The 27,010-nt window shown below is 37.9% G+C and overlaps 1 protein-coding gene across 1 annotated transcript in view; it reads right to left on the reverse strand.

Moving 5' to 3' along the window:
- LOC131678906 (ATP-binding cassette subfamily G member 4-like) overlaps window positions 1-27,010 on the reverse strand; it is a 70,077-nt gene that overhangs the window by 10,840 nt on the left and 32,227 nt on the right. Inside the window, exon 2 of the mRNA XM_058959336.1 lies at window positions 11,280-11,394. Coding sequence (XP_058815319.1) covers window positions 11,280-11,394 — 115 coding nt within the window. The remainder of the gene's footprint in view (window positions 1-11,279; window positions 11,395-27,010) is intronic.

Below are 27,010 nucleotides of genomic sequence, written 5' to 3' on the forward strand. Positions count from 1 at the left end.
GCATACAGTGCTACCTAGTGGCGAAAATGCGAGCTAGTGGGTTTTCTCCATGTAAATTGTTGAAAATTCCCATACAAACTTCAGCCACGTTGGTCCGGTAGTTAGACTTGTCCGATTTGCTTCAAATTTGGTGCAAGTACTCCTGGTGGGACTAGGAATCGACTCAGAGGTGGGCCGATAGGGGTCATTTTTTCTCCTGTCACTCTATTGTTCATCGGACCACTTTTGAGTATGCGAGATCTCTGGCGCAGGTTTGCGCGGATGGTCACGTTTGATCAGATTTGTTGTATCGAGAAGGGCACAAACATTTCTATGTTAACCTGTTTGATCGTGTGGGTGTATCAATGTCGCACTTGCTAGCGATTGTATAACTTCGCGTGTTTGATTTCATCTATATAACCGTGCAGTCGTTTGCAAATTCGCGTTTAATTTTGAATGTACGGTTGAGATGAAGGAAGAAGGCACCATGACACTAGTGTATATAAGTTCCGTATTTTAGACTGGAAGCTCACAGTCGATTACGACTGATACGATAGCGCGAGCGGGCGTTTTTATGTTAGCTCTTGATACCGCGATTATAAATTCGTAAATGATAGCACGTTGACATTATCGTCGGGCCATTTTTATGATGGTGATCGCCTTTTGCGACCGGGTTTGAATTATGGAGAAACAACCGGGCGTTTGTATGTTTTTGTGTGCATTGTTTTTATGGCGGGAGCGTTAGCATTTTAACCTGTACTAATGTGGTTCTATAACTGTGTGGTCATACGTATATTCCCTTGTGCTATCGAGTGTCACCGAGAAAGAAATTAAATACGATGACTCATACCTACTTTTTCTTTTGAGATTTGCCCGACTGGAGCTGTAGAGCTGGGTTCTCGGAAGGGCTCCCTGTCAGCATCACTCACTACAATTGCAGACGAGATGGGAAATGTCACCCACCAAAACTCGATTTCATAACCATGTGGCCATTCGCAAATGTTCTTGGATGAACGTGCGGAACGTGCATCAGGTACTTCAGTTTGCGGTTCAGATGCTAGAAAAGAGTGATTAGATTGGCCCAAGTGGAAACCTGTACCTGTAAGTGGAAGCCTGTAGGCTGGTAGGACCAAGTTAAGGACTTTTAAACGTTACTGATTCATGATCGCGCGAGCACGGGTGTTTGCGAGATCACGGGCGTAGGTATGCGTGGATGATCGCTAAGGGTATCATCGTTATATGTTACCGTGTTTAATTGCACGTGCCACATGTGCTAAGGTATATGTAACTTCAAGTCTATAAATTCGTGTGTGGCTATTTACATATTCGCGTGAATTCTTAAATATATACGCGAACTGCGATTCTGATGCTTGATTATTAGTGTACAGTTCAGATGCTAGAAAAGAATGAGTTCCACCATAGCACAAGAGATCCCGGCATGTCTGGTGTATAGGTGCGCCATTTATTTCTTTGAGCATGGTCAAACCAAAGACACGAACCTAGGTTCCTACCACCGAGAGTAGTGGCTTCCGAGCGTAACCGATAAATGGTCGCGTGGAAGCGGGAGTATATTTTCGCACTCGAGACCGCGTTTATAAATCCGTAAGTGCTAACACATTGACTTCAGGGCGTTTTATAATTTGCGAGATTGTGCGCGTAGGGATGTGTAGGTGATCGAAACTGCATGTTCGTGTGTATGACCAGGTTTGTATTATCGCGATGAACACGAGCGTTTGTACGTTTGGAATGAGAGATTGTGAGTTTATATGAGAGAATATGCAATTGATTGTGTTAGTGAGCGTTAGTATGAGTCTAATTGAGGATATAGAAAAAAAAGACAAATTACATGCCAAACAAAGATGCACAGAGATAAAGTAGGAACTTATTTTTGGTATACAGGAGTAGTGGAAAAGCAAACTAATAAAAATACAACAAAACCAAACTAATTAGGTGAATAAAGAGAACACATGTAACATACAAACAAACTTCTTCAACCCGTCTAGGAAACACATCAATATGGTAGCAAATCATATTTATTTGCTATTAACGACAATTGCATTCCACAGGAATTTTATCATAGTATGCTGACCGGGAATGGACGGATCACGTGCGCCGGTATATTAATCGAAACTTAATGCATCTGATCCGATCTTTCCGAATGCATCTCATCGAATTGAACACCGCAAAAGTGACCAACGATTCCTAAGAAAGACAAATTTGTATGCGAAACAATAAAGTACCAACTATACTATCATATATGCTAGTTCTGATTCCATTCCACCCATTCGACTATGGAGACTACTATTACTACAAAGATTAACACTAATGAGCTTCTACTTTTACATTCCTTTGATGGTTGATCGTTAGTTTGGGCAGGTGCAAAGTATGAAAAAAAACACAAAACATAAAAAGGCTCCCCATAAGCCCTCTCGGTCTCTTCGATGCACCACTATAGAGGCGTAACGTAATAACCATCTTAAAGCAATTGTCTGTCAGAGGTTCATTAAAACTGATGCACAAAATATGCTTAATGATATCTGCAATACCGTCAAAACCCATCAACCTAGGGGAGGGGAATTCGATGGCTCATCCCCATTATAATGTTAAGGGGGCATTGAAGTTTTTATCATGTTTTCTAACTCATTTAAAAGAAAACATTTTTTTCTCGAAAATGGCAAAGCAAAACACATTGAGTTTTTTATCGCAAATTATAAAACACACTTTAGTTTTTCGTACCGATTTTAGTGGCTCACTAAAATCTTTTTACCAACCCCACCAGCTACTTGAATTTATCAACGCAAAAAATAGATTAAATTTGGTACCAAGGATTGGTGCTCATATGCAGACCCATAGTGCGCGGTTGGTCGGGTTAGCCCCCGTCAAAGGTGTCAGCCTTAGGAGGGGCGCTGAAATCTTGAGTTGCTTTATAAAATAAATGGAGATAAGTCATAAAATAAGTCAGGATTGGAGCGCCATTCTCAGGTACACACAAAACAATTGTTTGAATATCGAACTGAAAAAAGAGAGTGAAAGTAAATACCAACCGCCTCTTTGGTATTTACTTAATTAAGACTCCACCAAAGGTGCGCGATGACCACGCTACGGCCCAGGCAGTCCCAATAAGATTTATTCATAATAAACGATATTATACTCAAATGTTAAGTGGATAAAAAACAAACAACGAACGTATTTGAATTGTACGATACAAAAATCTTAACTACCAAGACTCAAAATTTAAAAAAATAGCAAGAATTATTGCAAAATTTTATCACTCGTTTTCTCAGTTTCAGATAAATACGGTAGAACAGATCATGTACAGTGAAGTAAACGAGATTAATTACCATCGAGAAGACAACCCCATGCCGTACCGAGAGAATTGAAGTTTCCTCGACGACGATAGTTTTTTAGTATTTCGGCAAAAGAGAACTGGCGCTGTTTATACGCTGGGCGTGATAATAGATCATATGAACCCTCCCCACAAAATGTACACTTCTTAGAATATCTAATGCAAGAGATATTTATTTCTGCGCAACTGTCCCACCGAGCCTTATTGCTGCAAAGATCCATTGTAGCTAGTGCAATACTGCAATGCATAATAAGCATAATAAACAGCCGAACAGGCAGATGATCCTTGTCGAAGAAGACATAATTAAATAAAAAGCAGTCCCGCTAAAGGTAGCCTGATACAAGTTTGAAGAGACATACCATTTGTTCCGTCCAGTACCACTGGCATTCAAAACCTTCGCTCACTGGAGCAAACGATTCTTGAAACAGCCCACTCCGTGCTTCACTAGATACACACATGACAAGTTCGAATCGATGACTACACCGTCAATGTTAACTTTGTGAGCAGGCATGTAGACGCGGTAGTTCCTAATAGAAAGTTGCCGCCAGTAATGTCAATTTTAGACAAAATATCACAATTCTGAGTTTATCTGGGCGAACTTTCGAGATATTAGCCGCAGCTGAATAGTCACGTTTGATGCAAAAGAAGATCGGATATGGTGCGACCGAGTTCAATGTGCTTGATTTTAAATTGAAAGTCGGAGTCTTTGATGACGGATCATGTTCGACATTCATTTTAACATCAGCTGGGTATTATTAGGAGAGATTAGTCAAATTGAAAGCTGAAGAAATACGAAGGAAGATATAAATTAAAAGACAAGTCAGAGGACAGTAAAGTAATAATGTGGTCATCTATCTATGCAGGATGTCTGACTAGATATTTGAAGCAACTAGTTCGAAGAATGTCTAAAAGAACCTTTGTTCCACTCGCATGTGAAACAAGAGCATTCTAGGTAGACTGCATCGATTTTGTTGGCTATTTTCGGCAAATTTAAGACTAAGAAAGCAATGAAATTGAAAGACGGATAGATATTCTAGAGCGAACCAGTTATAAACTTAGAACGGAAAACTAGGACTAACTCAGCATGGAAAACTAGGACAGAACGTCGCAGGACTTAACGGATAGATCGGTTAAATAAACTCTATCAGAAACGGTAGAAAGTAGAATGCCAAGCATGTAGCCAGAAAAACCTCCCACAACTCCTGGTAATTCAAAGTTGTGTATTGATCAATAGTACCGGCTGAAATTCTCACATAGCTCAAGATTTTAGAAGCCTTTGGGTGTCCGGCCACCAAGAGACTTATTAGGTGCCTAACAATACGTTTTCGAAATATTATAACGACGAATAGCGAGAAAATGTACTTAATTCAAACAAGCAAAACAAAAAGCACCAAATCATTGCGAAAAAAACATTAAAAGTGGTAGGGGAACCCGAGGCTATTAACCCTAGAATGTTGCACTTGCGTTTTCCACCCTAGAACGTTGCACTGGGATACAAATGTACCCCACGCGTTTGATCGCAATTTTCGTAGGTGAAAATGGAAACAAATGAATTGTACAATACATCATTTTCTTCATTTTTAATTCTGAAAACAGCTGTTTAAGTGAAAGTACGGAATTTATTGAGTCAATGATCACAAATTGGTTTGAATAAAATAAAAAGCGAAAAAATCGTGATTTTGACTTTTTTCACAAGAACTACTATAACTTTGCGAATTTTCAACCGATTTGAAAAAAATCAAATGATTCTAAAAGTTGAAAGAATGATCTTGAAATGGTATGAAATGTAATTTCGATATTTTCGAAAAAGTGCTATTATTTTAAAGAGTAAAAGTTTAAAAATCGGATTTTGGAAAATACCAAGAAATGGGGTGGAAATTGAAATGAAAAAAATATTTCGGACCAGTTATTGGTATCACACAAGCTACGGTGACAGCAGTTATTGTGCGCAAATTATACTTGCGAGCCATCGCTTTGAAAAACTATAAAAAATAAAGAACAAAACAATAAAAATCAGCAAAAATGAGAACGATATTTTGTTTCGCTTCAAAATTAAATTAAATTAATTAAATAAATGATTAAAAACGATTATATAATACTAATTGTTGCTTACGTAGTAAAACAACTAGTATTTAAATTGGTATTGTCCCGAAACACATTTCCACTGACAGCACGAAACCTGACGAAACACTAACGGCAACCGTATACTGGGGTACAAATGTACCCCACGCCAACTTTGACACCTGCTTCCACGAAGGCTATAAGCAAACTAGCTATACCATCTTTTCCTACTCTTACCAGGAACTCTAAATTGAATTATGGTTAGGGTCCCAGGTCGGTATATGCCTAATTCTCGTTTTCACACCGCTCCAAAGAAGGCGTGGGGTCCATTTGTACCCCAGTGCAACGTTCTAGGGTTAAGACCGATAGGGTAATTCCGACCGTCTCGATTTCTCAGAAAATCGTAAGACTTCCTGACTGTCGTGCATATTCGTGGAACCGCTATTCTAAAACATTAATTTTGACAGCTGAATCTAATTCTTTGTTGTTTTAGAAAGGAGATACACCGTGTTTTATTGTTTGCCATCCTCAAAACAAAAATCACCATAATGGTAAAACCGTAACTATAAAAGTAAAAAAAATAACACATATTTTGGAAAGCTTGAGGCTCCTATTTTATGGAATGATTTTTGTTTGGTTGAAAACACTGATATTTTTAAGACGCTCACTACTTATGTGCGAAATGAGCGTACGGGGCTATTCGGACCCCTTCACAGTGGCTCAAAACAGCGTTTTGAGGTACTTAATTCATTAAAGTCAAAACTGTCCATATTAACGATTTCACATATTCTACAATGTTTGTGTGTGTAAAAAGCGCCATCTTTTGGTAATATTATTTTTTTTTTAATTGATCATAGTAGGCTACAGAAAATTTAACTTTTGAACCGAAAGAGATAGCGCTTGGCTGTCTTCGACAAAGTTGTAGAGAAGAGTATTTTTATAAATGTTGCAGAAGACCTGTTGTCTCTGTCACTCATAGTAATCGAGTTATGAGAAGTTCTCTATGGTGAACTCCTTCATTTCCTATTTTTATTTATAACTTTTTTATTTCTGATTTTTCGCATTAACAATGTTCTAAGGTATTTTTTATCATCATAAAACACAACTTTTCCGAAGAGACCAGATAGCTGTGAATGCTATGTAAAGACTTATAGCTGATTTTGATTTAATTTTGGCCTGTTTTTGAACCCGTGTAACTCCACTATCGGCAAAAATCGGCAAAGACGCTTTCGCTTGATTTCCTGAGTGACGCGCACTCTGTGTACTAGCACGTCTGCCGGAGGGTTAACACTGATATTGAATAATTTTCCAACGGGTGACATACAATTTCATCTCGGTCCAGATTATCGTATGAATGTTAGCTTCAGGGCAAAAAAGATGATGCATAAAATTGCCCCAAAGTCTGAAATATTTGAAAATATCCAGTCGGTTAATGCAGCAATTATATTGAAAATGTGTATCTTTTACTTCTTTATCCATATCCTGAAACTAAAATTCATGCGGTATAAATCGGACCGAGATGAAATTGTATATCACCCATTGGAAAATCATTAAATATCAGTGTTAACCCTCCGGCAGACGTGCTAGTACACAGAGTGCGCGTCACTCAGGAAATCAAGCGAAAGCGTCTTTGAACACCAGCGCCTACTCGTTCAGTGAGCCATTCACGCGACTTCAGGAGGGCCAGACATAAAGTTTTCAAAAGTATTAAACTTTTGAACGGGTGCTTATGGACAAACAATTTTACCTTCGTTTTGTAGGTGAAACCTAGTCCTATCAGAATAATTGTTAGTATAATTACAATTTTTGCCGATAGTGAAGTTACACGGGTTCAAAAACAGGCCAAAATTAAATCAAAATCAGCTATAAGTCTTTACACAGCATTCACAACTATCTGGTCTATTCGGAAAAGTTGTGTGTTTTATGATGATAAAAAATACCTTAGAACATTGTTAATGCGAGAAATCAGAAATAAAAAAGTTATAAGTAAAAATAGGAAATGAAGGAGTTCACCATAGAGAACTTCTCATAACTCGATTACTATGAGTGACAGAGACAACAGGTCTTCTGCAAAATTTATAAAAATACTCTCCTCTACAACTTTGTCGACGACAACTAAGCGCTATCTCTTTCGGTTCAAAAGTTAAATTTTCCGTAGCCTACTATGATCAATTTAAAAAAAATAATATTACCAAAAGATGGCGCTTTTTACACACACAAACATTGTAGAATACGTGAAATCGCTAATATGGACAGTTTTGACTCCAATGAATTAAGTACCTCAAAAGGCTGTTTTGAGCCACTGTGCCCTTATTCCATCAAACACCGTTCAGCGGTTCGCGGGTACGCAGATGATTACACACGTAACAGCAAAGAAAATACATGATGCTCCAATCGACAGCTGTGACTAACCAGATTATGTTTTTGTAACGTAATTTATTTATTTTCTGCTTCCTAAGAAATATTTAATAGGAAAACAACGAATTACTCGTACATTGTTAAAGGATGGAAAACGTAATGTTTTGCAAATCGTCGCCTAGCGCTGCCATGGAGAGGTGCAAATGAATTTTTATGGCTCCAAAATGTAGCTGAGGTTTCAAACTAACAATTAGGCCCTTTGAGCAATTTTTTTTATTCATATCTATCCACCTAAAAGGGCGATTGGCTTAGGTAGGTCCGAATAGCCCCGGGTTTTTCTGTTTTCAGAACTACCAAAAAGTAAAGCAAAACTCCCTTCGGATGCCATACTGGCGCCGCAAATAACTATAACACCCATACTACTTCACATTAGATTTAAACATCTATCACACAAAACCTACGTAGGACAATCAAATAAGCACTCTACGCTTCTCATTGAGGTCGAACATCATCAGCTTTGCGCTGATGTACCACCCAGCTCATTTATCTCGATTCGTCGTCGTCGTCTTTGCTGTTGACTGGCCCAATCGTTGGTCGTTTATTGAACTTTTTTTGTTGTTTCTGCTATTGCATTTCAGTGCAATGACCCGTTCGAGCAGCTTCGTGCCTCAGTCGAACAAAACAATCGACGCTCATGTGCTAGGCTAGGTCAAGCAAACTCTCAAAGAAACAAGTTCAGCTCTAGTTTTAAAAAAATGTGCAATGTTCCAAGTCAGAAAATCAGTCCGACAATCAGTAACCTTAAACTGCACGAGAGTTGTTTGTAGGCAGCTACGAAGCATTTTGCTCGGTGTTTTAAAAAAAAAACAAACGACGATGATTGATTAAGAAACATTTCCAGGAGCAGGGCCGCTTTGTGATCGTTGAACTTTTCTATCTGTATGTAGGTTGAATAACTGCACAAAGAGCTTCCCAGTATGTAAGTATAAACATTCCATGCTCCTGATGTGGTGCCAGAAAAAAAGAACATTCATCTGTCTGTTGCCACATTAAATCGTAGTCCCTGTAGTTGTAGATCGGTTAGCAATTAGTATGGACTGCTCGATTGCTGGAGTCAATCTCTTTGTGCCTTGTTCACTGCTTGTTCGACTGCAGAAAGGTTGGATATCATGTAAACAAAACAGAGTACTTACCTCAGTCCAGTCATCTGGCCTTTATAGCATGAGTCAGGGAATTCAAGGTTCTTCACACTGGCAGACCCCAAACTGGACTGCGCGTGACTAACTTGTCCAAACGAGAAGAACAAAGAAACGATCCTCGAATGGTCTTGATGATAGTGGTGAGAATGGCATTATCGCTGTGTTCTTCCTGGTATTGATCCGAGATTAGACATCAACGGTACTATCTGTCACTAATGACATAGTGATTGTCAGGTTGCAATCGGGAAATGTTTAAAGCAAAATTCCATTTATCAGCCTCATTGAGTTTTTCTTTCGTTGATTTGAACAATGATACGAGGCCTCCAGTGCAGTTGCACTGAAATGAACCACCCAACGACGTTGACTCATACAGCTTGAAAGTTGTGCAAAAAAAAAAACTCCGTTCAAATACAGCAATCAGCTGTTTCGGTGCATTTGAGTACCGACCAGTCCGTTCACATGTACCTGCCTACTTTCCATTTCGCGTTGAATGGGGTACTCACCAATATTCACGCAAGGTGGTGGTTCGTACTTGTTCGCAATCGGTGCGGACTTTGGCATTCATGCACACGCACAGCGCTGCCGATAAATCGTAGCATGCAGTGAACATAAACAAAGCAACAGGGTTTGCCGTAAGTAGTGTAGCAGATTATGTTGCCTACTGTGATGAGTCACTGAATCTGTACGCTTCTCGTAGGCTTACGGTAGTGGAGAAAAGAATGAAGCCTCTCGGAGTAACCGATCAGGCAGTTGTGTGTGATAGCACCGACTGAGTTCCAACACACACAAATTCAACATTGACTTGATTTTGAACAGGGTGATTTGCTTATTTTAAACATATTGGGCATAATAAATTGCTCGGCCTTCACTCGATTAACTGTGCGTAAATTAGTATCAATAAAGTTACTTCGTTACTAGGAAGTAGAATAACAAAACTGGTGCGGAAAGCGTGGAGTGTAATTGGACGAAGCACTGTTGGCCACACTATTCGAGTCCACATGTTGGCCCACTATTCGAGTCCAGAGAAATTAATGATAGCATTTACCCTAAAGACCACCATATGGTTATTACTATTTCTACATGGTTTGACGCAGAGTTCTTCCAGTAGATCTACAACAAAATTTCAAGTGACAATTAATGTTTCTGCCCAACGAAACTGATATAATAAATTAACCACCGGTTTCGAAGCTAGACAGGCTTGGAGTTCTTTGTTGAACTGACCTCATTCGTACCTGTTAGGGGGTGAAACGATGAATTCCTCGGGGCAGTCATCTAGATCCTTTCCTATTTTTACTCTACCTGGATGACTTAATTATTTAAAAAAAAAATACGACACCATCATTTGACGACGACTTTAAACTTTTCCACCTACCAATGTTGAATTCTTGAAATTTCAATTGGATATTTTCATATTGGTGCTAAGCAAATACAGGGCAATGTTGAGAGATTATTGCGAAAATTGAAAAAAATTGCGATGCCCTATCGTGAAAATGAATGAGATACAGAAAAAAGAAGAAGCCTTGCAGGAGAAGATCACTTTGATTGACTTCTAACAAACTGTTGTTAGACCTACGAATCGAGAGAATGAACAATTACTAAAAGTGAGCACGATTTAAGCTTCTGGAAAACTCCAAAATGCAATTCCACCATGTGCGCAATGCTGTCCTGACAACGTTTCATGAGTTAACTAAGATAGAAAGCTTCAGTAGACAAAACAATATGCAAAATTTCATCAAACAAGACAACGTTGGAAATGCTGCTTGGAAAAATCTTCTACTGGTTATTTCAACAAATTTCGTGTGGCTGGCACATCTTAGTCCTCCCTACCTGACCATTTCCGTTGACTCCATTATCCCAAATCATACAACGCTGGGCATCTACCAAGGTCAGATTGATATGTACCACTTCTATATTCAGCTAGCCCACTACGGTAAACCATGTATTGAAACTGATTATAAATAGCTGATAAAGTTTAAACAATTTATCAGCTGCTTGAAATATGGTTGTTCCAAATTCAGAGATAGAATAGGACGATCGTTTTGATCCGAAAAGTCATGTTGGCACGGTCGAAGTGACTACGTTTGTACAGGCAAAAACAAACGCTTTTTTGCAAAACAAGACACTGGACCACAGAACACAAATTATCCAGGCCTTGAAAAAGGTTTCCAACGGACCGAAACGTCGGATATAGGAAAAATAGTGTTTTGTAATTTTCGGAGACTGCATGGCCGAAAACACAACCTTAAAGTGGATACAGTCGATTACCATTCCAAAGACGCGTATTTGAAGTTGATATTTCGAAGCATATTTCTATTACTATCAAATGTGAGACTTACGTATAACCAGCAAGGATGTCTAGCAACGTGCTTTTCCCCGCTCCAGAGGGTCCCATTATGGCCGTCAGCTCACCGGCTCGAAATTCTCCATTGATGTTTTTCAGTATATCTCGGCCTGAAAGTAAACATAAATTGTAGAAATGGTTGTAAAATTTTAGAGTAATTCCTGCAAGAAACAAGGGGAAACATTGATCCAAATGGTCCATTTTTATGAAATACTAGCAAATACCCGTCGCGCGTTGCTGCGACTTTCAACGAAGTAGAAGCAAAACACAATTTGTTCCGAAGCGCCATCTAGCGGGCAGATAATCCCTAACCAATAGAACACAAACACGCTCCATAAAAAATGTCTACTACGTATAAATTTTTACGGCAATCGGTTGAGCCGTTTGCAAGGCCATAAATCATATACATACACACATTGACTTTTATATTTATAGATAGACTTGAGCTTCAGGTACATCTAGTGAAATGTTTAAAGATTAATGAAAACATTTATTCCAACAAATTGCACACACTGTTGTTATCAGTCAACTTTCAACTTCCGCCTGAGTCAGACCCAAAATCGAACCAAGTGAACGACAACTACATAAATAACACCTTCTCCATCTCGTCGCTGTTGTGCTAACTTATGACAAGCGCCATTTTGCACATTTCGAGAAAAACGATTTTTAAAGTTTGAGATTGAATATCTTGAAACTTATAAATGGTATAAACAATCCAAAGAAGACAATTGATGCTTCTATCAATTCTGCATGAAACTCTCAAATATCACGAAAATCGGTTGACTATGTTGCGAGTTTTTACTATGAATGTAAACAAAAGTCGCCCTCACACTTGTCATAGTCGTGTATTGATGACAAAATTTGTATGACGTGTCATAATAGTGCATGGAAAATTTTCCATAGAAAAAAATCATCAATTTTTTATTTTTATTCATATCTTTTGGTTTACAAACAATTGGGGAGATGCATTTTGAAGGAAATGAGTCAGGAAATCTAGAAAAAATAGTTATTTTTGGTAACAATGTTGCCAAATATGCTATATTTCCAGTTTAAAACTTAAACTGTGTTTTTCTCACAACTCGTGTATTTTTCTTGTGAAAATTTTTATGACATTGTGTTCCTCAGACATTTTTACACATAAAAACATCTAAAGCTTCAATATAACTTGAACTCCTTAGATCCCTAGATGCAGTGATTTGAAGCAAAAAACTCATAATTTCTCATCGTGTTTCTCGCTATATCTACGTAACCAAGTAGAATTTCAAAATTTTGAAAACGTTACTTTAGTAGAGATTTTTCAGACAAGTAATGCGGCATATCTAACTCAGTTCACAACAAAATGTCGTTTGTCATAAGATAGCACAACAGCGATCTAGTGTGCATTATTTTGAAAACAAAGGAAACATTGCGTTTCCTCTTGTCATTATAAGTAGAATTGATGAAAAAGCTCGTGAAGTGGAATACGTTCTGAATGTGAAAATGGAGCTTAGGCTTAACGAAGTCGCTTATCTTCAGTAACATGTTCGCAATATAGTAACGATATAATTCAATACATCAGTCCAAGCCGAACGTTTCGTTTTGCAGGACAACTAAAGCAACGTGGTTGAAAGTGACAACGTTGGAATTAAGATTCCCGTGTATGTAGAAAAGACTACATGACTTATAACCGCGTCCCCCGTCAGAGCTAATCGTAAAATGCATGTTGCAATACGGTGAAGTAGAATCCGATACACTTGATACTTGCAGAAACATTTGCTCTGGTATTCCTAAAGGTGTTCTTTTGGGGAGGATGCGGATCCAAAGACTTGACTATAAAATAAAAACTCACGGAATTACTATTAAATAAAAACACGTTATACATCCATGAAGGGCAAACCGCTATGTGCAAGTCCTGTAACAACAACTGCAAAAGCGGCATCCAATAACCCAAAATCAACTGAAAGTAACATCGGCGAGGAAGTTACGAATTTACACTGATCGCCCGTAAGTGTAGGGAGCAGGGAAGAACATCTGATTGCGAGCAGCAAGACAGCTTTAACGTGAAAGACAGGAGAAAATTAATTGACGCAGTAGGCGAGAAGATAAATGGTTCTCTGTCGCTAAAGAAGGTGTGCACGAGACAAGGGGTGAGTCGCATAGAACAATGTACCATGCACACTATATCAGTGCACACTATATCAGCTATGATAACACAGGATGGAGGCATAAAAAATTGTAAGTAATCCCGCCTATTTAACCAAATATTTTTTATAACATTTGTAGACCCCACTAGAAGGCGAATATAGAACGAACAACCTGCAAGTCAGTAATGTCGTGAGTAGAGAAATTTTACTAATTGTAACTATTCATTTCAATTGCGTTCTACCGAAAACCCATGAGACTGCAAATATTCCAAATTGCGCAAGACTGAAAGGCCTTAAAAAGATTGTTTTCAATGGGACTCCACTATGGAGACGAATGGTTTATGTGGTATGCGACATTAATTATCTGCAGCTATCAACTCGAGCGAATTCTCATGGGGTCAAGCACCATACAACCCCTTAAAAAGATCATGAATATGGTCCGTTATAAATTTTACAACCATGAAAACAGCATAAATCATAGATACACCAAAATATGATTTTTACGAGGGATTTACCGGACCATGGCGATATTGTTTTCATGGGTTCATTCCATTACAAACACTATCAAAATACCATATAATGGGGATGAATTTGGAATGGGGGTGTTATGGGCTTATCGTTTGCTCGGGAATGTAGCTACTCTTTTTCGCACCATATTTCAAACATCGGCTTCAACAGGTGTCTTTTTTCGAGACAATTATACCACCAGATGCATTTAATATTTGCTTTGAAATGAACGTCTTCGTCAAATTATCGGTGAATAAACTAAATAAACTGTCATCGACAGTTGTTCAACACACAAATGTTGCCAAATGCTGGAAAAATCATTGAACGTTGTGGCACATCCTGGCACACTGTGGCACAGGCTATCACACCCTTTATTTGCAAGCACAACTCGGTTTGTTCTAAGCGACCCACCCCTTGGCACGAGATCAATAATATTTGTTGTTTTTGTATTTTATTTTTTAAATATTGTTAATATCACAAAAATCAACGGATGCGTTAAGCTACCGCTATTGGCCGTGTCAAATTAATCTAATGTAACAAAAAACATACATTACATAACCATAGCGTCATTATAAAAAAAGAAGGGTAGGTAATGTCAGAGACATAACTGAAATGAATTAGAATACACTTTAGGCTGTTAATACGAATGCTGCAATTTTATCTATCTTCTGAATGGTTTTAGTAAAATAAGTGATTTCTATATTTCTAATGGAATTTGCTAATTCCATTTCCTACTGTTGCCAACTGAATTGTTTCACTCTCAATAACTGCACTTTTCAGGGTTATGAGAATCCATATGCTCGAATATTTTAGATTTTGAAGTACGTGTACCGATATTTCGGAATTTAATAAAAATTGCAACATTCATATTAACAGCCTAGTGTATTCTACTTCACTCCGGTTATGTCTCTAATATCAACTACCCATCTTTTTTCCTTCTCGCCACCACCAGCAGCGTTTTTGTTCTTCTCTCCGGTGGTAGCCGATTTCTTCGGTGTCTTTTCGGTTTTCTTAGGCAGCAGAATGGCCTGCTCTTCGTCATTTCAAATGGCCAGCTGCAGAACCTAGTTTACTTGTTATCACGGCCAGTATTCACTACCAGCTTCAATATTTTGCCAGCGAGATATTCCATCACTGCTGCCAGGTAGACGGGTGCATGCTCGGCGCAGTGACCCTTTCTCAGCAAACGATGGATTCGGCCGACAAAACGTGTTGGGGTAGCCAGCAAGAGTGTTGAATACACGAATGATGTCGCACTTGCATACGGTTTTGTAAATGGTTCAGTTTACGTTCAAAGCTAAAGGGGCCGGCCATCGAACGAAAATAGTTAACTTCCATCGTCAAAGAGGTGGAGCTAGTCTGGCTTGCTTATAATCGAATTGTACGAGCAGATAATAACTGCTTTCAGAAAATCCATTATCTCTGTTATTTTCAGTAAATGTACATTGTACAGGATTAGTTACAAAATTGTTATCCATATTTCCAATCAGATAGCGCAAATATCTAATGTTTTAATTCAGTACAACAGCAGATAGTCACGTCAACTCGGGTAAAATTCCGGCCGAAAATGTTGAAACAGGGCAACTATATTGAAACCTTATTTTACTTCAAAACCAATCAGTGCTTTATCTTGGTCGGATGGCATCACCCTTGGACTGATTACCAAGAATCGCTACAATTAGCTTCACAACTTTATGAAACAAACTGAAACTGCTCTAATATAGCTCACTTTTATCGCCAACCAAAATCTTTCTACAGAAACATGTCATCAGATGCCTCAGTAATAAAACCTGAGGATCAATAGGCTCATCACCTGCAAACCGCTGAAACATGTAACAACCTAACGCACACACAAGCAGAAAAATAAATTAATTTATCCTAGCGCAACACACACGTCGCGCCTTGCAGAGTTGAACTCAATCCAAAAAAACCTGTTTTAATCCATCTAGCGGTGCAATTGTGCCTTTCTCAATCATGAACACGAGAATGTTTGCGTTGTTTATTCATTAAAAGCTTTCAAATTCATATATTACATTTTACTATTATACATGGCATGACAAATATACAAGAAATGAAATCATTATTCGAGTTCTAAAATTTTGCAAAAGAAAAAACGGCCACGGTAATATTGAACTGAAAAAAGGTGCGAAATCGGCAAAGTCCCAAAAAGTCGATTTTTACAAAAAAAAAAAAAAATTTCGTGATAACATAAAATCTCGCATTTTTAATGCATTTTAAAGATGTTTGGCATCAAAAATATGAATTCGATTTCTGAAATTTGAAAAAAAATGAATTTCGGCTTATATGGGAATTTCATATGTGACCGGACGGTTCATTCTATATTTCCGGAACCATATAAGCGATCCGTGCGAAATTTTATAGACATCTGTGGGGATAATATAGCTATCATTTGGGACTAAGTTTGTGAAAATCAGCCCAACCATTTCCGAGAAACTGATGAGTTTGCTAGTTTTGAAAGATGGCCGCTTTTCCCGGGCACTTCCGGAACCGTCTATGGTGGTCAATGTAGTCAACGAAAGTTTGTTTGGCCGTCGGTGACCTAGAACTGCAAATTTAAGTTGTTTGAGAGACATTTTAACGCAATTTTTACTTTTTTTGCTTTCATCGAAGTATCGGTTTGAATCACAATTTGCTATGTGATCGCACGCCACAACCCGCAACTCCGGAACCGGAAGTCGGTTAGGGATAAAATTTAATAGGCATTTACGGGGACACAACATCTTTCATTTGAGACCAAGTTTGGTTGATTGGGTCTAGCCATCTCCGAGAAACCGATGTGACTGTTATTAGATACTTCCGCCGGGGCTTCCGGAACCGATGATGGTGGCCAATGTGACCAAAAAGACTTTGAATGGCTGTTAATGACCTAGTACTACAAATCGAAGCAGTTGTGGTCACATTTTGGAAAAAATTTCACCATTATACATTCATTGCAGAATTTATTAAAATCGACATTTTCTGCGTGATCGTACTCATCACCCTGTAATTCCGGAACCGGAAGTCGGATCCATAAGAAATTCTATAGTAGCCTATGGGAACATTGCACCTTTCATTTGGGACTAAGTTCAGTTGAAAATCGGTTCAGCCATCTATGACAAAAGTGAGTGAGATTGTGTTCGCTTACACACACAGACGCACATACACACACATACATACACATACAGACATTTGCCGAACTCGACGAGCTGAATCGAATGGTATATGTCACTCGGCGCTCCGGGCCTCCGTTAAAAAGTCGGTTTTCAGAGCAATTGCAATACCTTTCTATTGAGAAAGGCAAAAACATTGCAAATCAAAAACATGTAAGCCCCACAGGGTCCAACTGTGTATGAGTCAATGCCACCACTGCCGGTACCTCATAGTCGAGGTAGACGCTATGTATTATCGGCAGTGACGGCATCACCTCGCACACAGTTAAACCGTGTAAAGCTGCTTCCATTTCCCTGCTGTGTGCAGTCTGTCGTGCACTCCCACCCTGCCGTGCAATTCTAAACCCTGCATGTACATGAACGATTGTACCATCCGGACGATATAGTCATGATGTTGCTCGTTTAATATTCGAGCGACGAATGATTACAACGGACACGCGGCACCACTATTTGTGAACTACCCGTATTTGATTGAGTCATTTAGGTGCGAGTGTGTGTATATTCCAATGTTGCCGAAAATTCATAGCGTCTACCGCTGCTAGTACTATCTGGACAATACAGTCAACAGGTTGCTTGTTTGACAAGTGAGCATCGAATGATTCAAAACGAGCACGCGTGACCTGTAAAAATAACTTTCTTGTAGGTGATGAAACGTTTAGTTACTCCTTTTTGACGGTTCAACCTGAAATACGCTAGCGAATTTCACATTTACTTTGCAGTTTGCGAAGGATTTTTCTTCGTAGGATGATGCAAATGCTGGTAGCGCCCTTTTGAAAAAAAGTTCAAAGGTATACAATCACTTAATACGTTGAATTCAACGAAATACTTGCAACTTATTTCCATTGAATCGATACGTTCGTTAGTTTTAACGGTATTGAATTCTGCATTTCATCGTTAACTTTATCAGTGGTGCACTTTTTGCCAGATCCGGTCCGATAGCACCTAGGTGAGGCACTGCACTTTAGCGGCTTGAACCAAGGCATTATTATCAACCGTAAATATTTATTCACGTGCAAGCAAACATTTATTGGTCAGTTTAAATTCGTAATTAGCTAACTTAGACGTTTGTTCTGCGGACATCTGGAACAAACATTATAGTTAAAATTCAGGCAAATACAACCAGAGTACTATTTCAATAAATCTATATGGCAAGCCTGCGGGATAGTGTACTGATAAATAGTTCACATATTAAATTCTAGGTAATGACCATAGGCATGATCTTTATAGCGGGGCCCCAGGGGTTTGAGCGCAAACACTTATCGCACACATCATATCGCTTGCACTCGAGTACGTGTTATTTATGCACACCCAAGTCTCTTATCGGTTTGTCTGGGATGACAATCGTACTGGTTTAAATTTTGATAACAATTTTAACAAGACATGTGCGGAACGCGAAAGCGTTAACCAAGTAAAAATTAGGTTGGCTGATGGTCAATGCTGAACTGTAGATGTTCTAACGATTTTACGATATTTACCATGTTTCTGTTCAAGCAAAATATTGGTAGTTTGGTCAATTTGTTATATGTCTTAGGTTCCTGGATTTTAGTTTCAGTCTAAACTGAGTCAGTATAATTACTAGCATTCGTTATTTTCAGCGAAAAATAGACTTTAGACTCCATTAGATCACTGCGTCTTCTCTCATTTTTGTCACAGCAACGTATCAAAGATAGCTTTACAATCAAATGAGAGTTTACCGCAAGAAATATCTTATGAGCACATTCCCTGATATGTAATGATAATGTCTCTTTTATTAACCGATAACCTTTTTCGGTACATTGTAGAAGCGAAACACTCATCCTATCTGCAACAATGTAGCAAATCTACACAAACCAATCGAATCTAATAAAGCAATAAATTACCCTCGACAAATTAATCTAATCACCATGCATTCTACAAAGTGCAGCAACCGGTGGTCAATAAAACGTCGACGTGTCGTGTTTCTTTTTCTTCATTTAAACCCAGCAGGCATGGCTTCGAAATAAGTTAAAATGCAACAAAGCTATCCGCCAACACCACAATCATAGGTAGGCATGCGGGTAGGTAGGTAGGTAGGCTGTAATGTAAACATGATTGGGTAAGGTTAGTTACGCGGTCAAATAAACATAACATAACAAAAAAAACGAAAACGTCTGACCACGATAGACACGAGAAGGGAAAACGAAACTTGAAACCTGATTTCGGAAAGGGATTTTCTATTCCTTTTTCTTGAACGCTTGAACCTTCCAATCAAGAATTCCATTCGCTTGATTGAACACTGACAGATCTGATTCACTTTCTCACAATTTAGATTTTCGGTGTTTTGACCTGCCGTGTGGCACGATCGGTTTTGATTTGATTCGATTAAACATGGTTTTACATACATTTGAATTCATTTATTTCGTTCAAGTGCTGACGACGGGAGCTTATTTGAATGTTTCGTGCAAAGGCCCCTGCTGCCATTGAAGGAAGGAAGCTCTAATTTGAATACAACTCAACAAGTGAGATCGGGGAAGTATCTACCTACGTCGTTTATATAGTTAGCCGTCTACCGTCCGTGCTTGTTGAGCGCTACGATAATCTGAATTTGAATTACAACGACCGACGTAAGGTCGTTCGTAGGTCCAGCTGATGAAGAGTGGACGCAAAAGTGAGTAAATCGCCACCGAATCGCTCAGTCGGATATTGTAAATGTTTAAAAGTTTGGTGTTAATGAATAGTAAAAATTCCCTTTACTATTTTAGCATAATCTAAACACTTCACAATTCTTTCATTGTGGCGTTTACAGTAGCTTTGAATTAAAGAATAAGTAATAATGCGGTACACTAATTGAGACCAGTCTTAATGCTGAATATTGTATAAATGGCGAGTCTGTTCTCTAGTAAATTCCATGAATCTTATATATGTTATCAGTAGATTATAGGTCATCTCTGCGTAACCAATAGACATAATCTGCTTATCATGGCAATGTAATTCTAGTCTCGTTGCGATTCTACACTGTAGCTGTTTTCATTTTCAGTGTGTTCACGGTTTGTCTAGCAATACTAATTTTTAAACTGCCATTAAGTCATAGCGTGTACTTTGAGATAACATATTTCTATTTAAACTAACCTTGCTCCATTATTTAGAAATGGTCAAGTGCTGCGAAAATTCAAAATCAAATACCTATTTCTGCTTATATCTACCGAAACCAACATTCAGATTCACCGCCTCCCTCATTCATTCAGGGTGTCTTCATCGAACAACTTTATTCTAAAAAAATCGGCATCCTTCAGGATACAACAGAATGGACTTTTACCTTTCATTTGCAAGCGATCGCAAAATAATCGGTCAACAACTTTTCATTTTGAAGTTTTTTTGTTTGAAAACTTAGGTTATACAAGGATACTAGTTCACATTTTTGCGACTAGGTGGTGCAATAGCCATTCAAATAATACTAAAATCAAAAATCTGATGAAAAATTTCATTGTCAAAAACTTTGTAGAATAACATAAATTGATATAAAATCATTCGAGAAAGTTATTAACATTTGATCAGATTTTAGATTTGCACGGGGCCTACTGATTAAATAGTCGTATTGCAAGGACTCACAAAAAATTGATGGGTTCAGTTGAACAGTGTTTTCAGAAGAATTTAAGTATTTACAAAGTCCCATTTAAACGGAAAAATGTATATTTTTAGATTCTGTCGGTTCGTGGGTGCCGATAATATTTTATAAACATGGAAGTATAGAGAATTGTTAATTAGAATAGTAAACAGATTTTATTTTTTCGATCATGTATTCGTGTGTTCTTTATAATATCTATTTTCAATATAGGGGAGGTCTATTGTAATCTAAAATTACCTTCTTTCCTGATCAGATCCTGCCTGGTAAAATACAACTGGTTTGAATTCAAAACTTTCTATTTGAATGAACTTAATCAGATAATAAGAGTCATTATAACAAATGACAGATTTCATTGCAACTTGTGATTGAAAATTTTGTTAGTCCTTTTCAATATTAAAAGAAAGATGATTGAAAAAGAAAAAAACTTTGAGTGGTAGGTATGTACGTTTACCCCCTAATAAGGCCCAGCGTTTGGGGCTATTAATGAATGTTATATTAATAGAAGCACGGTTCACTCACTTAGTTTAGAATATATTTATATTTATTTCGTGATAAAAACCGGTTTGAAAATATACTGCTAGAAAACGTCAGTCTTTGTAATGTTTGATGTATTTCCAACGAGATTGTTGCAAATATAAAGACATATCGAGCTGGATCAGAAATTCAAAAAGAAATTAAGGTGGCTTACTGGTTTTTACCTGATGAACAGCAAATAACCCCTGGATTCTGAGGTTAAGTTGAAAAATGAGACCACAGATTATAGACGTTTATTTATTCATTTTTTTTTCTTTGCAATTTGTACCACTCATAAACCAAATTTTCGGATTAAAAATAGTTGTTTTTATAAATTTGCATCACCAACTTATGGTTCTAGAGTATTTTTTCAAAACCGAGCTAATGTTATTGTCCGAAAGGAAATCGCCGTATTTTTCAAAAAATTCTTCACGAATCTGGCACTTTTCAGTGTGTCTCAATAAAAAGTAATAACAAGAGTTGCCAGACTCCTAACAAGTAGATTTCATAACAAGAGATCCCCAATATATTTTATAATAAATTCCGAGAAGTCGACTGTGACAAAATGTTCTACACTGACGGATCAAATCTCGATGGGTCCACTGGATTCGGTATATTCAACAATACTATCACCGCTTCATTCAAGCTCAATAATCCCGCTTCAGTTTACGTCGCAGAGTTAGCTGCAATTCAGTACACCCTTGGGATCATCGACACTCTGCCCACAGCTCACTACTTCATCATTTCGGACAGCTTAAGTTCTATCGAGGCTCTTCGTTCGATGAAGCCCAAAAATCAATTCCCATATTTCCTGGGGAAGATACGGGAGTCCTTGTGTACGATATCTGAAAAATCTTATCAGATTACCTTTGCTTGGGTTCCCTCTCATTGCTCTATCCCGGGCAATGAAAAGGCCGACTCATTAACAAAGGTGGGCGCATTAAATGGTGACATATACGAAAGACCAATCCGCTTCAACGAATTTTTTAGTATTTGTCGTCAGAGGACACACAACAGCTGGCAAACCTCGTGGAGCAATGGTGAACTTGAACGATGGCTACATTCCATTATCCCAAAGGTATCAACGAAGCCTTGGTTCAGGGGGATGGATGTGGATCGGGATTTTATTCGTGTAATGTCCCGACTTATGTCCAACCACTACACCTTAGATGCGCATTTGCGGCGTATTGGGCTTGCGGAGAGTAGTCTGTGCGCTTGTGACGAGGGCTATCACGACATCGAGCACGTTGTCTGGGTATGCGCCGGGTATTTGGACGCCAGGTCTCAGTTAAAGTATTCCCTTCGGGCCCGAGGTAGACCACCCAATGTCCCAGTCCGAGATATGCTGGCAAATCGTGATTTCCCCTATATGTCCGTTATTTATACTTTCATAAAAACGATAAATATCCCAATTTAGCCCCTCTCTTTTTATTTCTCGTTTTTGGAAGTTTCCTCCTGCCGTGTGGAACCGATCAGCTCCAGACTGCCACTATGTAACCGCCGTCGCCCTTACCACTACGGAAACTCAAGCGAGAGCGACTCGAGGTCCGATGACTTTTGAAGGATTCCCCGCGGGTCCGAAGAATACCATCCGCCAATCCGATACTCGACGACTTACTAGACTGAGACGCTAATTTGTTTCGCTGATCTCCCGTTTGTCCGAAAGTTGCAAGTTTTGCTCTTCTCTCCTGGTCACCATCTACGCCTTCTCTCCCCTGTCCTTGATACAACTGCTTCTACACCGATTTTGGAAATAAGCCCCCCTCTGAATATCTTGACCAAGCATAAGTCTCCGATAAAAAATCAAATTTGTATTCCGTATTTCTAGTTTTAAGATAGTTGTAATTTTACCGCTTAGTTAAAACTATTGTCCCCCATCTTGTAAATAGAATGGTATCCCTAGTTTTAAAACACCGGTGCAATTTTACATAAATATTTGTTCCCCCTTTTGTGTACCAAACTATATTGTTAGTTTTAAGATAACTGTAAATATTTCCTAAAAAACTATTACTATTGAATTCCTTGTTTTAAAATTTTTCATAAAAAAATCTTTTGTCCCCTCTCTTGTATATAGAATCTTATTTCTAGTCTTAAGATAGCTGTAATTTTTTTCTATTTAAAAAAAAATATTTCAACATTTTGACCTCCTAGTTTTAAAATATTCAAAATGTAAAAACAAAAGAATTTGGCACCGCCAAGCTAACGCATTTGTGCCTATCAAATAAACGAAATGAATAAAAAAAAAGTAGAGTTCATAAGATTGGAATACTTCTCACTTCATATTCCTGCATTGTGAACGAAACGAATAGGTGGCAATATAGTTGCCACTGCCTTATAAAGGGTTAATAGCTTTTGGGGCAGATTCTATTCATCAGAATGTAAATATGCAGGGTTTCGCTTGCACTCAAATCGCATTTTATTTCCAAAAGAAACACATATCACAAAGTTTAAGTAAATGGCATCGAAACCAAGTTTCATAATTCCCTTTAAGAAGAAATTCCGGAAGCGTTACTCGCAGAACACGGATCACAACAGTGAACGAACAAGAAAGCATTGCGCTGAACCATACATTCAGTAAATTATCCTAATAATTTAAGTTTGTTTATTGAAGATTTCTCGCATAATATAAGTCATGAGCGGAGACCGTATACCAGGAAAACTGAAAACTTTATCCAGAATCTGGAGACAGTTATAGCAACACCTCTTTCGGGTAAAGCTGGTATTTTCAATATCTACTTTTATGTTGAGTTGCCTATTTTCGTACAATAAACAAAACTTTTATTTCTCATTGACTATTTCAATTTCTGTTCAGCGTATAGCGATTCCGGAATTTCCTTTTAAAGATAATTATGACAATACGCTTTGACACCTCGTTCCAAGGTTATGTGAAAATTGTTCCTTTTAAAGCGAAACTGTGACTGGAGTACAAGAAAAGCCTTGTTGGTATATCGTTCGACAAACAGAAATCATCCAATTTTTCCAAAAAGCTAACAAACTTGAACCTAAATATCATAGAGTTATATTTTTATCCATCATTTTTATACTAATTTTGAATCGGTCAACCAGGATTCTCAAATGACTAAATATCTAATCGACTTTGTTCAAATATAAAGGATTAAATTTAAGCAAACGCTATCTTACAAGATGTTGATGGAAAAGGAGGTTGATTTAAGGTTATATCAGCCATCCTCCAGAACGATGGCAGAAATGAAAAGAAGAAATAAATTTAGTTTTCCTTTCTAAGTTTATAACTGATTCGCTATAGAATACCTATCCGTTTTCCAATTTCACTGCTTTCGTTTCCTTCTTAAATTTGCCGAAAATAGCCAACAAAATCGATACAGTAGAACCTTGCAGCAATTAAGACATAGTAACAAATCTAAAACTTAGACAAAATTTTAAGAACTTTTGACGTAGGACTACGTCTTTGTTTTCGATATGGGGGTGCACTCTGCAAATTCTACAAAAATGGTATGTAACGAAAAGTGGTCCAATTTTAAACGCATATAATTCAGCCATCTCACGATAAATTTTCAAATTTTTTGCACAGATCGCCCCGAAATACTTCTAAGAATAGATTCCAATAGATAAACCCAAAGATTTTTGATATCATAGCATTAAAAAATTAAATAATATACAACCTTGTCAAAATATCGCGCATTAACAGACAGAAGATAGCGCTTCCCAAGCCCTGTACGACGGATTGGTGTACCTAGCGCGCAACGCTTCTGTGAATGACGTCATCATCGACTATTTAAAGAACGGACTTGGCCAGACACGCTCAGTTCCCTGTTGAACGGCTGGCGAAGCAGATCGCTGCGCTGTGTTTTTTACAGCCAGTGTAGCTGAGTTAGAAGTCCGTTACACTGGCTGTGGAGCAGGCCCGTAGCCAAATCCTGGCTTCGGGAGGGGCTTAAAAAATATTGCATAAATGTACTAATTCTGTTGACTTGAGATAGTCACTGGAAACTGAATGTAATTATGAAAAGTCCTTAGTGAAAACAATTCCAAAACTAAGACAATGGACACTAAAAATCCTAAAAATATGTTGTCAATTACAAGAAAAGCTATAGTGCATCGAAAAACTAAATTTGATTATTATTAATTTACAAGTTAGAAATTTCTCTAGTTGCAAAAATGAATGTTAAAAGTATTTAGGGCTGCTTTAAAATGCTATGCATTCTAGACTACACGTCTACAAGGTGTAGACGACGCAAAATTAGAATGAGTAGAAAAATATCCAAAAACCAGTCTCACGAAACTTTCCACGCATTTGCTAATCAGAAGAACGAAACCAACGTCAAGGTTGTCTCCATGGATAGAAATATATCAGTGTGAAATCCAAGTTTACCGTTGCAAAGAATATCCGAACAAAGTGAATGTCGAAATTTGCTTCAAATCTTCTGATAAGGCAGGCGATTTGTAGATGCGGAAAATAGGTTCAACTCCTATTTTCATGATCAGGCGTCTTGTTACTATTACTAGTTCTGTGACTTCATCCGAAATTTGCGTTAACTCAACTTTATAAAATTTTCAATTTAAATGTTACTGATCATGTCGTATTCATACCAATCCTGAGAAAAACGCATTTTTTTCATTTGACTCTCGTGGGAAATGGGTTAAAGACTATCTTAGACAATATTATCAGGCAACTGAGAATAACTATCTATTTATCTATTTAAACAGATTCTTTTTAAATGCTTTTTATATCATTGGACATACGAATTAAAAATGTCGTAGACTGATTTTCCTAGATCCCTGAAACTATAGTAAAAGTCAAAATGTAAAGTGAGTGCAAAAAACAACTGATTTCACTACAAAGCAAGAATAAGAACCTTAGCTCTATTGACTTTCAGCAATCTTGCAAAACTGTTGGAACTTGAGAAGATTACCTAGTTTAAGTAAATATTATATTTGAACATTTGAAGGTTTTATTTCGGAATTCATGGGTTTTTGGACAATGTAAAATATATATTTCAATTATTTAATCTACTAATGGAAACTACCCAGAATTTAATCTACTGAGCAAAACTGCTCAGAACTTGTTCATTAATCGAAAGTAAATTACTTAGCACTGATTAGTTGATGCTTCTAATTTACGTTAAATTTGGTAAATATAACATTGATGACACTACCAAAATAACTAGAAACTATAAACATAGGTGAGCTTAATAATTTCAGCATCACTTGCTGAAAGCAAGCACATGGAAGAGAACACATCGCACTTACATCTTGTTTCGTCAGCAACTAGGACCTACGTTGGGCTTCCCTGGTTAGTCTTTTGATCGGGCATATAGACTGAAAATTTCGTCGAATATTAGGTTGCTACTAAGACCGCTAATTACCGCAAGACCGAAGAAATGACAATCCGTTCGAAAACGTTAAAACGGCTATAACAAATAAAAACTTGCGGTCCGTTTTCCTTACTACTTATTTATTTGATCACCACCAGAAGACCGGCCGCCTACGGCGGGGGTCGATTTGCTTCTCTAATCAAATACATTTTTGTTCATACAATATTCATTTCATTTATAATTATAGAAAACACGACGACTGGCAACTCGGTTGGATCTCATTCTCATTTTCTCCCATCTTTGTAAGTGAGACAGTGCTCACTGCCGGCCTGGATCGGTTGATGATGATGAACGATGAACGAATAGAGCGGCCGTAAATGATGCTGTGCCGCAACACATCTAATTTGCCGAAGAGGCTTTCTTTCAGAGTTGTCTGTTTTTAAATTACAGCAAATTATCTGTTTCCTGTGAAACTTTTGCAAAACTTTTCGTCAATTCGTTAAACAAATATGTGGACACTAATCTGCTCAGTAATT

This window comes from Topomyia yanbarensis, chromosome 2, assembly GCF_030247195.1.
Source record: "Topomyia yanbarensis strain Yona2022 chromosome 2, ASM3024719v1, whole genome shotgun sequence".
Lineage (NCBI taxonomy): Eukaryota > Metazoa > Arthropoda > Insecta > Diptera > Culicidae > Topomyia > Topomyia yanbarensis.